General features: G+C 53.2%; 1 protein-coding gene and 1 pseudogene across 2 annotated transcripts in view; both read left to right on the forward strand.

Moving 5' to 3' along the window:
- Window positions 1-5,110, forward strand: part of CLIP2 (CAP-Gly domain containing linker protein 2) — a 77,848-nt gene extending 72,738 nt beyond the window's left edge. For both annotated transcript variants that reach the window (XM_046667099.1, XM_046667100.1), the window contains 3 exons: window positions 48-233; window positions 538-600; window positions 3,282-5,110. In XM_046667099.1, the coding sequence (XP_046523055.1) occupies window positions 48-233; window positions 538-600; window positions 3,282-3,293 (261 nt within the window). In that variant the 3' untranslated portion in view covers window positions 3,294-5,110. The remainder of the gene's footprint in view (window positions 1-47; window positions 234-537; window positions 601-3,281) is intronic.
- Window positions 5,111-10,594: 5,484 nt separating this feature from the next.
- LOC124242583 (RWD domain-containing protein 1-like) lies at window positions 10,595-11,960 on the forward strand (annotated as a pseudogene).
- Window positions 11,961-15,916: the final 3,956 nt, after the last annotated feature.

Here is a 15,916-nt window from a genome sequence, read left to right on the forward strand (position 1 = left end):
CCTCCACACGCACCCGCACACACCTGCGCGCGCCCCCGCTCTTCCAGGACAAGGAGAAGGCCCAGGCGGAGCAGAGGCGCTACTCCCTCCTGGACCCGGCCTCGGCGCCCGAGCTCCTGCGGCTGCAGCAGCAGCTGGCGAGCACGGAGGACGCGCTGCGGGCCGCTCTGGAGCAGGCGCAGCAGGTGGACAGGCTCGTGGAGGCCATGAGGGGCAGCCCGGACAGGTGCCAGGTGAGCGCGGGCGGGTGCCCGGGTCTGAGGGGGAGGCGGCCCCGTCCGCCCTGGGACCCTGGGCTGCGGGGGGACACACCGCCCTGCCCTCTCCTCTGGGCGTCCCAGCCCCGGGGGTGCGTGGCTTTATCCTGAGGAGCTCAGACTTAGGGGGGCGATGCGGCCTTGCCCAGAGCCTTGGTCTCCGGCCGGGAGCCCCTCAGGAGCTCTGGTCGCGCAGGACCTGCCGGGTGACCGCGCCACCTAGGGGCCGAACTGGGAGCTGCCGCCCTGGGAGCCCCGCTCAGAGTCCCGACTCTTGCAGGCCCCGGGCAGTGCCGGCTCTGCGAACGGCGTGCACCAGCCAGACAAGGCCCACAGGCAGGAGGTAAGGGGCCTGGGCCGGGGCGCGAGGTGATCCTGGGGGGCTTTGGGAGACAAGTCCGAAACTGTGTAAAGGGGAACGTGCTCGCTAGGAGTTCTCTTACCAGAGATGCCAGGTTACCTGTTTTAAGTGATATCCTTCCTGAACTGTCCTAGGCACGCACATGGGTGTTTGCCTGTGTGCATGTGTGCGTGTGTGCACATGTGCACGGACAGTCAGTCCTCGTTATTCACAAATGCCCTATTTGCAAACTTGCCTGCTCCATAAAATGTCATTACAACCCCAAAATCCATACTCAGGGCGCCTCCGTGGTCCCTCGCAGACACACGGGAGCGAGGGGCATGCGAGTCGCCGGCCCCCCGCCCCTGCTGAGGACAACCAGGCGGCGCTCAGCCTTCTTGTTTCGGCTCACGCTGAGAACAAGGTCCTTTGCACGGTCTGCTTAGTGCCACGTTTGTCCCATTTTTGTGCTTTTTCTTGGTGATTCCCGCTATTTGAAATGACCCCCCAGCCGAGTGCTGAGGCCGTCAGCCTTCCTGGGGGCGAGAGGGCTGCGCGGTACCCTGCAGAGAAAGTCCGTCCAGAAGCTTCCTGCTGGCACCGTGAGGCTGCTGTTGGCTTTGAGCTCACGGTTAATGAGTCATCCATTAAATAGGGTGTCTTAAAGGGAGTGCACAGAAGACAGGACTGTGGGTTGTTAATGCAAGTGTCGTGATTGAGGCTCACAGGAGCCTCGCCCATGTTTGCACCAGGAGCAGTGGCTCAGCATTCCCTAAGCCAGCGTTGACAGGGACCTCATAGAATGTACCCACTGCGAATAGTGGGAACCGTCGTGTGTGTGTGTGTGTGGATAGGCACTAGGTTTTTATTTGGAAATAATTTCAAACTTAGAAAAAAGTTGCAAGAATAAAAATAGTGCCTAGAACATTATGTACCCTTTCCCCCATCAGTATTGTTAACCTTTTCCCCCATTTGTCTGTTTTGTTTTCTAAATGTAGACATGTGTAAGATGTATAGTATTTTCCGAACCGTTTGAATATAATTGCATGAATCCTGGCCCTAAATACTTGAGTCCGCATTTTCTGAGAAAGGGGCGTCACTTTGCCCACAGGACAGTGCCCAGTCCCCGCAAGTGTCGCACTGACGCGGGTTCGCATGTCACCCCGCCCCCCTGCTCCTCCGCCTCGCTTCTCCGGCTCTTTCTCCCTGGCCAGGAGGCAGCCGAGGGTTGCGGCGCTCACTGCCTCTAGTTGGCAGGTGTCTTCGGTCCCCTCTAATCTGGAACATCTCCGCGATTTCTTTGATTCTTAGGAAATTCACAGTTTTGAAAGATAGCTCCACTCCTTTTTTTTAACTGAAAAGTCCTCGTTTGGGGTTGTCTGATGGCCGCTGGTGATCAGAGCAGGGTTAGTCGCGTCCTCCTCCGGGCATCCCAGCTGAGGCCTGACGTCCGTCTGCCCTTCGGTCCTGATGGGATTCCGCCCATCTGGTCAGGCGTCTCCTCTGTAGAGTGCCTGGGCTTTCCCAGCGAGCAGCCTGTGGAGGGTCTGGCCGCCCTCTGAGCACCTTGAGCACCTGCTCTTCCTGAACCCCCGCCCCCCACCCCGGCTGGGCGTCTGTTGCTGGCCCGCCCGGGCTGGTCCTCCCTGAGCGGCTGCAATGGCTCGGCTGTCATTTTCTAGAGCAAGTTGCTTACTCTGTGTTTGGTTTCACCTCCGGTTTTCTTCACCAAACGCTTTAAACATATGCATTTTGTCTCTGAAGCAGTCTCTGTGAGTTGTATGTTTTGTAGAATTGTGGGTATAAAATTGGCTTTCCAGAACTTCATGGGCCTGAGGGGCGCCCGTGACTCCCAAGCTTGACCTGTCTTTGCTTGACCGTGTGATGTTTTAAGGGGGTGTCTGGTGGCCCCGCCCCACAGTAGCCCCTCGTATTCACCCACAGTCTTAGAGGCACCCACTTGGGTCCCGGGTGCCGGCCCGGTTAGGTGCAGGAACCCAGTGCCAGCTCTGTCCCTGGCTCGCTGTGTGACCTTGGGCAACTGAGGCCAGAGCAAGGGAAGGAAGGACAGTGGAGCCCCTGCTCACCCAGACACAGGAGAACCTTGGCTGCAGACTCTGCCAAGGGCCAGGCCTGTGGGTGAGGGGCAGAGAGATGGGGCTGGGGGGTGGAGGGGACCCTGCACCAGGCCTTCGAGCAGGGTGGAGGCCTGGAGCTGGAGGGGATGTGGTAGGGCTGTGTCTGCAGAGCAGCCGCTGTGCCAGGCCCCCTGGGAGCTGATGTCCATATCTGGTGCAGCTTTGTCCTCCCAGCAACCTGCGGGGCATGCAGTCCCAGTGTACAGATGTGAAAATCGAGGCTCGGAGTCTCAGCTCCAGTTTCCATTTCTTCAGATCCAGCCTCCACACAGGCACCCAGTGCTCTCTGTAAACCCATTTGCTCTCACGTCTTCCCCTCAGCTTTCTCTAAACAGCTCCCACCCTACCTCCTGTGTCACCATGCCCCAGACACACATCAGAGACCTCTGCCCCAGGGCCTTTGCACGTGTGGTTCCCTCTCCCAGCACAAGTGGGCTCTCTTCCCCCAGCGCACCCCCACCCTCCTTCCTACCTGCCCCCTCCCCCCGGCCGCCTTCACTCAGGGCTCCTGGGGACATTTGCTGATCAAGCCTTTGCTTTCTCTAGGACAAGCACTGACCCTGAGGGACACCGTGGAGCAGCCCAGTCCACACCAGAGCCCCTCTGGCCTGCCCCGGCGGTGCCCCGTCCAGGCAGGGGCCAGGACTGTCACTTTGGAGACAAGAACAGTGTTTGTAACGATAACGTCCCCCACCGCCGCGGACAATCCCTGCCCCTCAACCCCCCTGCCGGACCAGGAGGCTTCCTTAAGCGCGACCTTCCACAGAGAGTGGTACGGGCCGACCTGGCCCCGGGACCTCCAGCCTGGACGCCCTGGCAGTTTCTGGACTTTGTTTGGGGGAGCTGAGGCGATCTAGCCAGGCCCCCTCCCCAGAAGGAGCTCCCTGAGGACCATCTTGGCCCTGGGCACATCCTTGCTCTCCCTCCTTCCTCTCCTCATCCCAGGTACCCCTCAGACCCTGGGGAGCTGTTGTCCTGCGACAGGGTCAGAGGAGGCCCAGCTTCTCTTTGCAGGCACTGAGGAGGGGGTCCAGTCCTGAGGAGCTGGGGAACCCCTTTTCCTGCAGCCACCTCCAGGCCAAGGCAGTCCCCAGGGCGTCTCGTCCCCACACACCGGACCTCCTTCAGACGTGGTACAAGTTCCCCTCGGTGAGGCCCAGCTTCAGGGTGCAGGGGTCATGGTCCTCCCCGCCAGCACACACTGACTCAGCCCGAGCTGCTGGTGGGCGGTCACCGAGGCCGGTGCCGCGGTGTTAGGGAGCCCAGAAGCCCTGGCCCCCGCCGACCTGCTGGAGCCACAGCCAGGCCTGGGACGGCTTTGACTGGTCAGGAATGTGGTGTCCCCTGTGTTGACCAGATGTTCCGTGGCTCAGCCTCCTGCCTGCAGGTGTGCCGGGGGCTCTGATGTGTTCACCCGCTGACCTGGCGCGCGCACACTCGGGGTACGTGTGCACATGTGGCTGTGTGGGCGGGGCATCTGCACTCAGCCATGCTCGGGCCACACACACTTGGGTTCCAGGACAGAGCCTCAGGCCTGGCGGGGCCGCGCCCACACACCCCGCAGATGTTCTTGCAACCAGCTATGAACATAAACACCCAGGTACATGGGGGTGAGCGTTCAGGGATGTGTGTGCCACACACACGCGCCAGAACACACGAGTACCCACAGCCCCCTTCTAGTCTCATCATGTCCCACCTCTAGAGCTGGGGCCCGCAGGCCCTGCCTTGTGCTGCAGTATCGCCCCAGGGGTCCTGCCCCTCCTCTCCAGCTCAGGGAGGGTCTTCACCCTCCTCCCGGGGCCAGAGGGGCGTCCGATGCCCCCCATAGTGTGCCGCAGTGTGCCAGGACCGAAGTGTGCCTGGGCGGGCATGCGGCTTGTGCCCTGGGAGCAGCCCAGGGAGCCTCTGACGTGCCGGGTACAGGCGGGGCAGGGGTCACATCCTTGCCCAAGTACAGCCCATCCTGGGGGCAGCCAGTTAGTCCCACCGGCCCCCTCCTCCCGCCCCCCGTTGGCTTTCGGCAGCTCTCGCATGCGGTTTTATTAACAACAGTCTAGAAGCGATGCTTTAGTGGCCTAACCCAGAGTCAGATACTACTCTTTCCAGCAAAATCAGGCAGCTCGCCCCGCCCACAGGAGGCGCTGACTAGTCTACTAACAGCCACAGGCCCACAGGGAGAGGCCGAGTCTGGCGCCACTGGCAGGTGGCAGGTGGCAGAGAAGTGAGTTCCCTGTGAGCATCTCCGCCTGTGCAGTCTGGGCTCAGCCATACCCTGCCCCAGGTCCTCCCCGCGCCCTTCCCCTCCCCAAAGTGGAATTGTTGAAGTGTGGCGAGTCTGTGCTCGAGACAATAAAGCTTGTGACTGAGGTCCAGGACCCCTGCAGTCGTCTGCTTCCCTCTTTGAGCGACCTGGGCGCCCCCGGCCTCTCCCAGCTCATGATGCCTGGTGCCAGGAGTTTGTCTCGATCCTGTTCCTTGTGGGCTGCCAGCTAATTCTTACTCAGGTGTGAATGGCTGATGGGAGCTTCAGAGGACCTGACGTTGAAGAAGTCCAAGGCTGAGCTGCCTTCTCTGAGGAGAGGGAGCTGAGCAGGAAGAGGCAGAGAACCAGAGGGAGGGAGGCGGGCAGGCCGGGCAAGGCTGCCCCCCGAGAGGCACAGGGGGTGCGTTTGAATCTGTTAGAGGTATAACTGGGCCTGCGAGGAAAAAACAAAAACTCTTCCTGAGTTGCAAAATAGTGATGGATCAGCTGACACGAATTTGATGAGTTCGGTGAGAACATTACAGCTTTGGTGAGCCGATGCTGTCCCCTGCAGCGAGCTTTCTGTGGAGCAGATGAGCCGTCACTGTTGCGCAAGCTTTGTGGTCATTTTACCGGCCTTGCAGTTGAGGGTCCCCCACAGAGACTGAACCAGGCTCCTGAGGTGAACAGCCAAGTGTGTCTGGAAGCTTCCTGCCCTTTCTCAGCCTCTGTATCAGCCGAGCCCTGGGGGAAGCAGGGGCCCATCCCGGGGTGAACAGAGTGGAGGGAGGGGCCACGTGCGCAGGTGTAGACAGGGCTAAGGGCACCCACAAGGGACTCTGGGGAGCCACTGCACCCCAAAGGGACGAAGCAAAGGAAGCCAGCATAAGCTGCATCTGTGCAGAGGACCCAGCAGCAGCAAGCCCAGGAGGGTGGGAGCTGGAGGAGCGCATTCTGCAGCCCCCTCTCCTCCTCCGCCACCTCCTGCCGACCCTCTCCTTGGCTGAACTCCACCTGGCACCGAGGCCAGGGAGCTGTGGGAGGGCTCGGAGGCCGGCTCCGGGCACAGCCAGGATGTGGGTGCAGAGTGGGTCTGGGGGCGGGGGTGATGGAGAGCAGTCAACCCAGCATCGTTCCCGAGACCCATCTGGGTCGATTTCCTTAGGCTTCAGCCGCCTCCAGTATGGACAGGGTCTGTCTTTCCAGATCTCATCCCGCCTGCCCAGCATTTTGCATCCAGAGTGCTTCTGCCCACAGGACTGTCTCCTCTCGAGACTTAGCCCACACCACTGTGACCCATGGTTTCTTTCCATCTGACCCGAGGCACGGGCGTGGCCCCGTCACTCTCTGATGGGGCGGTGACCGAGGGTGCTCAGTGCGTCCCCCTCCCTGGGGGAAAGTGTTTCCTGGCCAGCCGCCCTTCAGTGGGGACTCCACGCCGGGGCACGTGGGCAGAGGAGAGCCAGCCCCCATCTGCTCGTGGCTCCCAGGCCGGCGGTTGGCCTGACCCTGTGTCAGCTGCTGTGAAGGTGAGGCAGTGGTTGGGTAGGAAGGACGCGAGGAGCAGGCAGGGGCAGTCATGGAGACTGGGGGCCTGGGACAAGGCTGGGGCGCAGGGCTTGCTTACTGTCACCAGGGCTGAGGGTGCGGGCGACTTGAGGCCAGACGGCGGCGGCAGGCTTGAATCTCACAGGAGCAGCCTGAGCCCTGTCTGCCCAGGGCTTGGCTTCCAGAGGCGCCGGAAAGAGGATGGGGCTCCGCAGGGGGCTCGAGGTGGCGGTGACAGAGTCCCGCAGGGACCCTGCCCTCAGGGCTCACAGGAAGCCCAGGGATGCGGTGCGGGCTTCACGGAGGTCTGTGCAAGCCAAAGGCCTGGGGCAGCCTTGACCCTGTGGAGCAGCAGCCCTGGGTGGGGGGGGTCTCTGACAGCACCACCCTGGAGAGAGCTCAGGCGCTGGACATCCTGGGTCCAGCCCAGCCCGTCACCCTCTGGCTATGTGGGCCAGACCCATGGCTCCACTTCCCTGAGCCTCAGTTTCCTCCTCTGAAACGGAGAAAATAAAGCCGACCTCATGCCCCGTGGGGTCTAAATGAGACCCTGCAGACACCCACCCAGTTGTTTCTGCCGCTGTCCCAGCCTAGCAGGACGTTGCCCTCCTCCGTCTGCAGGAGAGCACCAGCAGGTCCCTGGGGCCCCACCGCGGCTTGCTCAGCCCCTCGACAGTCCAGCTTAGGGGTCAGCAGATTGCCTGCACAGGCCGGAGGAGCCCCGCGAGCTCAGCTCAGCCCCCGGGCCCTGCCTCAGGCACCCCCACATGGATGCTTCACGAGCCAGCAGCAAGCAAGTCGCCCCCAGGACTGGGTCTGGGGCACAGTGGGAGGGGCTGGGAGCCAGCCGCTCCGGACAGAGCGTGTCCCCACACCATCCCTGCACTGACTTTTCTTTTTTAACCTTTTAATTTTGAGATAATTTCAGACTTACAGAAGAATGGCAAAAATAGAGTTCCCGTAAATCCTTCACCAGCCTCCCTTGGTGTTAACTTCTTGCACAACCGCAGTACAATGAACCAAACTAGAAAACGGACGCTGGCGGGAGGCTGTTGATCGAAGTACAGACTTTTCTCAGATTTCACCAGTCTTCCCTCTGACGTCCCTTTTCTGTTCCAGGATCCCATGAGGATCCCACATGACATTGCTTCGTGGATTCTCTTTAATCTCCTCCCGTCTGTGACGGTTTCTCAGCCTGCCTGCTCTGCCATAACCATGACACATTTGAGGAGCACTGAATGGGTTCTTTTGTCCGGGTCCTCAGTCTGGGTCTGTCTGGTGTCTCCTCGTGATGAGGGGGAGCACAGAGGGGATGTGCCTCTCAGCGCACCTGTCGGCGGCCCCCGATTTCCACGTGTCTATTACCAGCGATGTAACCTTGCTCACTTGACTAAGGCGATATGAGCCAGGATTCTCCACCATCAAGTTGCTCCCTTTCCCTTTGTGACTCGTAACTATTTTGATGGAGATACTTTGAGATTGTGCCAATGTCCAGTTTCTCCTTAAACTTTCACCACTGATGTTTGCATCTGTCGGTGCAGCCTGCCTGCTGTAATTATCACTGTGATTGTATTGCCGGGGTGATGTTCCCCTGCTCTCTTCCCATCTCCATTTATTAACTGGAAATGTTCTGTGAGGACGAGTTATCTCTTCTCCCCAATTTATTTGTTTATCGGTGGTTTATTTCTATCACTATGGACTCATGGATATTTATCCTATACTTTGGTTTATTATCCAATACCATCGCTGTTTACTTTGTTCAAGTTCTTCTGCCTTGGCCATTGAGAGCGCTTTCCTTTGGCTCCCTCATCTCTGACACGCCCCATCCTTTTGTTCTTTAAGCACTAGCTTGCTTTCTACAGTATGTTCCAAACTCATCGTGTATTTTTCCTCCTGCAGCCACAGAAATATGAACCTAAAGCAGGGGCAACCCTAGAGAAGAAAATAGATGAATTGGACTTCATCACAATTGAACACTTTTTTGCGTCAAAGGAGACCCACCAAATGTGAGAAAATGTTTGCAAATCAGATATCTGATAAGGATCTCGTATCCAGAATGTATAAGGAATTCTTTCAACTCAATAAAAAGACAAATAACCTAATTAAAAAATAGGCAAAAGATCTGAATAAACATTTCTCCAAAGATATTCAAATGGCCAATAAGCCTATGAGAAGATGCTCAGTGTCATTATCATTAGTGAAACACAGATCAAAACCTCAAGGAGATGCCCCTGCAGACCCACTGGCATGGCTAAAATAAAAAGACAGACGCTAACAAGTGTTGGCGAGGATGTGGAGAAATTGGAATTTTCATACATTGCTGGTGGGAATGTGAAATGGTCGGCCACTTTGGAAAATAGTTGAGTAGTTCCCTAAAATGTTTAAACATAGAGTTACCATATGACCCAACAATTTTACTCCTAGGTATATACTTTAGATAAAGTAAAACAAGTCCACATGAAAACTTGTACAAAATGTTCATCGCAGTGTTATTCACAATAGCCAAAGAGTGGAAATAACGTAAGCATCCATCATCTGATGAATGGGTCAGTAACATGTGGTTTATGCATACAATGAAATGTTGTTTGACCATAGAAAGGAATGAAGTACTGATCCGTGCTGCAGCCTGATGACCCTCCAAAGTGTCACGCTCAGTGAAAGAAGTCAGACGCCAAAGGCCGTAGAACATGTGATTCCATTTATATGAAATATCCGGAAAAGGCAAGTCCATGGCGACAGAAAGCAGATTGCTGGTTGCCAGGGCCTGTGGGAAGGGGAAGTGGGGAGAAACAGTGTAATGGACACAGGGCTTTACCTTGCAATGATGGGAATGTTCTGGAACCAGATAGAGGTGATGGTTGCACAACACTAGGAATGTGCTGAATGCCACTGGGTGCCTCTCTAAAATGGTTAATTTTGTGTTATGTAATTTTCACCTCAGTAAGTTATTTTCAAAAAAGAAAAGAAATTTTACATTACCCGTACGATGGTAGGAGGAGTGTGATTTGGATATTAGCACCAAACTGTGTTAGGAATCTTCGTTAAATAAGGATGTGTGAATATTTTTATTTGTTCAGATAATTTTGGGGGAAAAATCAACTGGTGCGATCTATCATGTTAACAGAAAAAAGGAAGAAAAAATACCCGGAATTATTTCAGCAACTGCCCTAGATTTGGGGTGACGGGATAGCAGGGCTGGGGGTGAATTAATATATATATATATATTTTTTTTTTTTTTGGAAGACTGGCCCTGAGCTAACATCCGTGCCCATCTTCCTCTACTTTCTATGTGGGACGCCTACCACAGCATGGAGTGCCAAGTGGTGCCATGTCCGCACCCAGGATCCGAACCGGTGAACCCTGGGCTGCCAAGAAGTGGAACATTCGAACTTAACCGCCACGCCACTGGGCCGACCCTAAATTAATATGTTTTTTAAAATTCTCAATAGTGGTAAAAATCATGTAACATAAAATTTGACGCTGTAACCGTTTTTAAGTGTACGGTTCAGCAGTGTTAACTATATTCATGTCGTTTTGCAGCAAATCTCCAGGACTTTTTCATCTTGCAAAACTGAAACTCTGTCCCCACTGAGCAAGAGCTCCCCATTTCCCCTCCCCCAGCCCCTGGCGCCGCCATCTACTCTCCGTCTCTATGAATTTGACTTCTCTAGGGACCTCATGAAGTGGAGTCATACAGTGTTTGTCCTTTTTAACTGGGGTATTTCACTCAGAATAGTGTCCTTAAGTTTCATCCATGTTGTAGCATGTGTCACAGTGTCCTTTTTGAAAGCTGAATAATATTCCATTGCATGTATGTGACACATTTTCTCGTTTTTCATTTGCCACTACCTATCATTTTCTTTTCTTTCCCCAGCTTTATCAAGGTCTAATTTACAACATAAAAATGATGTATATTTAAGGTTTTGATATACGTATGCATTGTGAAATGACCACAATCAAGCTAAGTAGCACATCATAGTTAGCATTTTTTGGTGTGGTGAGAATACTTAAGATCTACTCTCTTAGCAAGTTTCAAGCACACAGTACAGTATTATTAGCTACAGTCACCATGCTGTACGTTACATCCCTCCAAATCAATCTGTTTTGACGTCACTTGGTTTAAAAGTTATGAGATGGTAATCATTTTGCAATAGATACAGACATCAAATCATCACATTGTGCACCTTAAACTTACACAATATTTTGTGTCAATTATATCTCAATAAAGCTGGAAAAAACTAAAGACACAATGTTCCTTCTGGGAAAAAAAATTTTTAATAAAATTTTTTAAAAAGTTATAAGGAAGTCAAATGCAGAACTAGGGAGGAGGCAGGAGCTTGTGTGGGGCTGGTGCTCAGCAGACTTGGCCTGGCTTCGTGCCCAAGACCACAGCCCCTGTGTGGCGTCCAGGTCATCCATGGGCTGCAGCAAGGACCACCTTGCCAGAATCTGGCGAGAAGCGGTGCAGTGAGCTGCAGACCATGGGGTCCACCCGCCCCTCTCCATCCAGCTCCAGGCCTGCCTGGTTCTCTGGGCAGCGGTACTGCCGTGCTGCAAGGATGTGAAGGGAACGAGTGAAGACGACTTTAACAGTCTCATTATCTGGAATTACCAGGAAATCCCCCAGCTTCACCATCACTCTGACATCTGAGGCTGGAGAAAACAGCAAACCTGTCCAGACCACATTCAAGTTCACGTACAGTGAAAAACACCCGGATGAAGCCCCCTTAATGCAATATTCTCCCAGGAAAATATCTAGAAGACAAGGATGTCTCCGGCACTTTAAAATTATTAGCACTACAGGCAGAAGAAACCCTTGTCATGGTGATGATTTTTACTTTAGTGTTGGCTGCACACGAAAAATTATATGAAATAGTAGATCAAATCAAAACCAGAAGAAAGGCAGGAAGACAAGATACAAAATGGGAAGAAAGTAGGAACCAAAAAGCAATTATTTCATGGTGCTCCTGTTACGATTGAGAATTTCTTAAGTTGCAAGGCCAGGTTTAATGCAAGACTCTTGGAAATTAAAAAGAAACGCGTGGAAGCAGAACAACAAGCGGGAGAAAGCTGATTCGGTGGGAAACAGCGATTCGAATGCTCGCCTCGATTCGTCTTTGACTCTGATGTGTCTGACAGCTGGTTGCACGGGTGCTGCCAGCACGTGGAGGTGGACGAGGCTCTGCGCCGGGAACTGGGTGACTTGGAGCTGGAGGATGCCCATGGTCCAGGCTGCAATCCTGCTGACCCGGGAGTGAGCACTGGCCTGTCCCCATCTGCAGGGGGCTTGCCTGCCACAGCATCGGAGGCTGTGCTGAAAGGGTTTTGATTTTCTGTTCATTTTTTCTAAGAAAAAATAATTTTCAGGAGAATATTCTTCTGATAACTTTCATCGTTAATAAACTGACCCTCACATTCCAAAGAGAAGAAAGAAGTAATAAGGACTTCCGGGTTTGGTGGAGACCCCATAGTGCAGCCTGTGCCAACTTTCCAATATGCCAGTTACAAATGGCGATTTCAGGGTGGGGTGCCCTGGGAGGGGATGGCGTGGGAGAGGAGCCGTCTACACCTAGGACTTCAATGGGTGTCCTTGAATTGGTGTTATTTTTAAAGTGTTCTGTAAAGGGATGATCCTTTGTAATCTTTTGGATGTTTAGGATATTTTGTAATAAGTTTTTTTCTTTTTTATTGAGAATGAATTTACATGCATTAAAGCAACAAAATTCTTAGGTGTCCAGACGGATGGATTTTTATGTAAGTATACCCCAGTGTGATCACCACTCAGCTCAATACAGAGGACACTTCCAACCCTCAGCAGGCTCCCCTTTCTGCTCCAAGCCTGTGCTCACTCCGCCCGCTAAGACATAACCAACATTTCAACTTGTATCGTCATAGATGAGTTCTGCTCGTGTACAATTTGGGATCTGGTTTCCTTCAGCTCACATTACCTCTGAGATTCATCCCTTTCTTGTGTGTAGCAATAATCCATTCTTTTCCTCTTGCTATGTAGTATTCCGTTGTATGAGTGCACCACAATTTATTCATCCATTCTCCTCTCTTTTTTGGTATTATTGATTATTTATTTATTTATTTTTAAAGGAAGATTAGCCCTGAGCTAACTACTGCCAATCCTCCTCTTTTTGCTGAGGAAGACTGGCCCTGAGCTAACATCCATGCCCATCTTCCTCTACTTTCTATGTGAGACGCCTACCACAGCATGGCGTGCCAAGTGGTGCCATGTCCGCACCCGGGATCGGAACCAGTGAACCCCGGGCTGCCAAGAAGTGGAACGTGTGCACTTAACCGCTGTGCCACCGGGCCGGCCCCTATTTATTATTTTTTAATTGAGATGTAATTGACATAGAACATGGTATGAGTTTTAGATGTACAACATAATGGTTCAATATATATGTATGTATATTGCAAAATGATCACCACACTGTCTGGTTAACCTCCATCCACCACATATAGTTACAATTTTTTTCTCGTGATGAGAACTTTTAAAATCCACTCTCTTAGCAACTTTCAAATACATGATACACTATTGTAAACTGCAGCCACCGTGCTGTATGTTACGTCCCCTGGACCTCTTTATAAGTGGAGGGCTGCACCTTTGACCCCCTTCATCCACGTGCCACCCTCCACCCTCTGCCCCTGGCAACCACCAATCCGCTCTCTGTATCTATGGCTTTTTCCTTTTTTTGTGGATTCCGCATATAAGTGAGATTATACAGGCGTTGGTGTTTATCTGTTCTCCTCTCAGTGCACATCTCCATTGAGAGAGACAGGAAAAGATGAAGGTTTGACTACCTGACTCCAGGATGCAGGAGGTGTGACGACATTAAGCGAGCCTCTGTGTCCCCGGACTGGACCTCAGGGAACCGCACGTGTGCTGGGGAACAGGCCAGCTCCGTGGCAGCCCCACAGGTGGTGCCGAGAAGGGAGGCTGAGCAGAGGCAGGCACTGAGCAGCTGACTGAGAGCTGAGCTCCCACTCACCCTCCGCCTGGGAATGTGGAAGACAACCAAGGGCCTGGGCCAGGAGAGGCCCTCCTTCTGCTGTCTGCACTGACTGAGCGCTTCCCAGATCAGAGAGTCGGGAAGAGGGGGGAGAAAGACTCCGCAGTGTAGGACCCATGAAAACACTGCAGGAGAGGAAAGGGAAGGCATTTGGGGGATGCTGAGCAGAACGAACCTCTGAAAACAATCTAGCACAGCATCCAGAAGAATTCCCAACGTTTGCCGGAAGGCACGGTGAGAGTTTTGTTTCTGGCAATATAGCCCGCTAAATTTCATTTCACAAATTCCTCTTCATATAATTTCTTCCGATATAATTTGCCAGATAAATAACACACAAGATTTTCAACATATCACTGAGCTTGCAGGAAAGTACAGGAAATCCCCAAGGTCGGAAACCAAAGCAGAGCTGGAGACCAGAGTGGTCAGCTGGTGCGGAAGCCGCGGCTGCCCCAGGGCGTTTGCCAACGTCAGAAACCCAAAGGCTCAGGATGTCACAGCCCTAAGGCGCCCAGAGGACAAGGGTTTGTAGGGTGGAAAATCAGAACCAAAACCACAGGGCTACAACCTTCCTAGAAGTCAGGACTAGAAACTCTTTGCCCCAGCAGAGGGAGGTGACGAGGAAACTTGAGTGCCTCGGCCTAGACTCTGGGTGGGAAAAAAGTCACAGGAGACTTTCTAAAAACCAAAGGCTCGAGAGAGATCAGAGTTTGAATTTATGCCCTTGGGGGTTCAGGAAATACTAAGCCAATGAATGACGTCGCAGTGATCCTGGTGCAGAGCGCCCGGCAGAAGGGAGAGCAGTTCCTCGCTGGAGGGACGTGCTGTCATTCGAGGCCTTGCGGGATCCCGTGGGCTCAGCAACCAAAATTTCACAACACACAGAACAAACGGCAGGAGAAAAAGGACTTCAGATACTGGAATTGTTGGACACAAAATATGAAAGGCGTCTCTTTAAGGTTTAAAGAAATAAGATTGAATTAAAAACAGGAGCAGGGAACACGATAGCATCAAAAAAAACACCAGACTGGTTTGTAAAGACCTAATTAAAACCTCTAGAAATGAAGAAATCTCATCACTGAAATTAAAATTCTATAGATATTTAAAACAAAAGATTAAAAAAAGCTGACAGGGAGCTGGAGAACTAGAAGATAGATCTGAAGAGATCTGCCGGAGACGGAAAGTGGGAGAGGCTGGGGGAGCCCCAGGGGCTTCGAGGGGCCACATGCCTTGAATCGCGCCTGGCAGAGCGCTCAGCAAATATCTGCCGAATAATGAAGAGACAGAGAATAAAAAGAAAGGTTCATATATGTCTAATTGGGTTCCAAAAGAAAATAGAACTGAAGAGAGGCGTCATTTCAAGAGAAACAACTGAGATGTTTCCAGAACTGACAAAAGATATAAACTTCGTAAACTGCGAAGAATTGCGAGCATTATGGATAAAAAAATCCACACCGAGGCACGTTATGTGACGTTTGCGGAATGCTGAAGACAGAGAGCCAAGCAGGACTCACAGGATATGATCCTAACAGCCACCTTATTTTCGTCTCCCGATTTGTCATTAAACCTGTTCATGGCGGGGGCTCCTGCCCTGTCCTTGCCCAAAAGCTCGGCCGCCGCTCCACCTCACCCCACCTACCTCTCAAAGGAAAGCGCTGAGGTCACCTTGATTGCAAGCATACCCTCAACGCAGGACTTAAAATGCTGGGCCCCCCTCCACTGTGTCCCCCAACTTTGAGGTTGGCATAGCAGGCTCTCCAAGGGGTCTTCTTATAGCCCTGCTTACGAGGCTTCAGTTAGGAGATGGCGAGCCCACCCTCGCCTGAAAGTGGGGCCCACCACACAGCTTTCTCCAAGCCAGAAGCTCTCAGCCCACGGTGGGTCTTCCCCCAGGGGACATAGGGCAATGTCTCAAGACATTTTTGGTGGTCACAGCTGGGGGAATGCTACTGGCATCAGGTGGGCAGAGGCCAGGGATGCTGCTAAACACCCTACAATGCACATGACGGCCCCCAGAACAAAGCATCACCCAGCCCCAGAACATCAGTGGTGCCAAGGTTGAGAAATGCTGCTCGCTTTAGAGCACCACCCCCTCTGATTCTTTCTAATCACCCAAACTGGGCCCTGACGTCATCTTCCTGACGGGGTCATCTCCTAACAGTGCCTCACGGCTCACAGGGCTCACTGTGTCATCCAGAGGCCGCACCACACAGTGGCCGAGACCTGGGTTCCACCTCTGACTCTGGCACTAACCCGCCAGTGGCCCTGGGCAAGGCCCTTCCCTCCCTGGCCTGTTTCCTCATCTGTAAAGTGGAGAGCCTAACCCCCAGGCGTGGGGGTCACAGAGGGAAATGTTGGGAATTGTGAGCTGGGCA

The sequence above is a fragment of the Equus quagga genome, chromosome 7, assembly GCF_021613505.1.
Source record: "Equus quagga isolate Etosha38 chromosome 7, UCLA_HA_Equagga_1.0, whole genome shotgun sequence".
Taxonomy (NCBI): domain Eukaryota; kingdom Metazoa; phylum Chordata; class Mammalia; order Perissodactyla; family Equidae; genus Equus; species Equus quagga.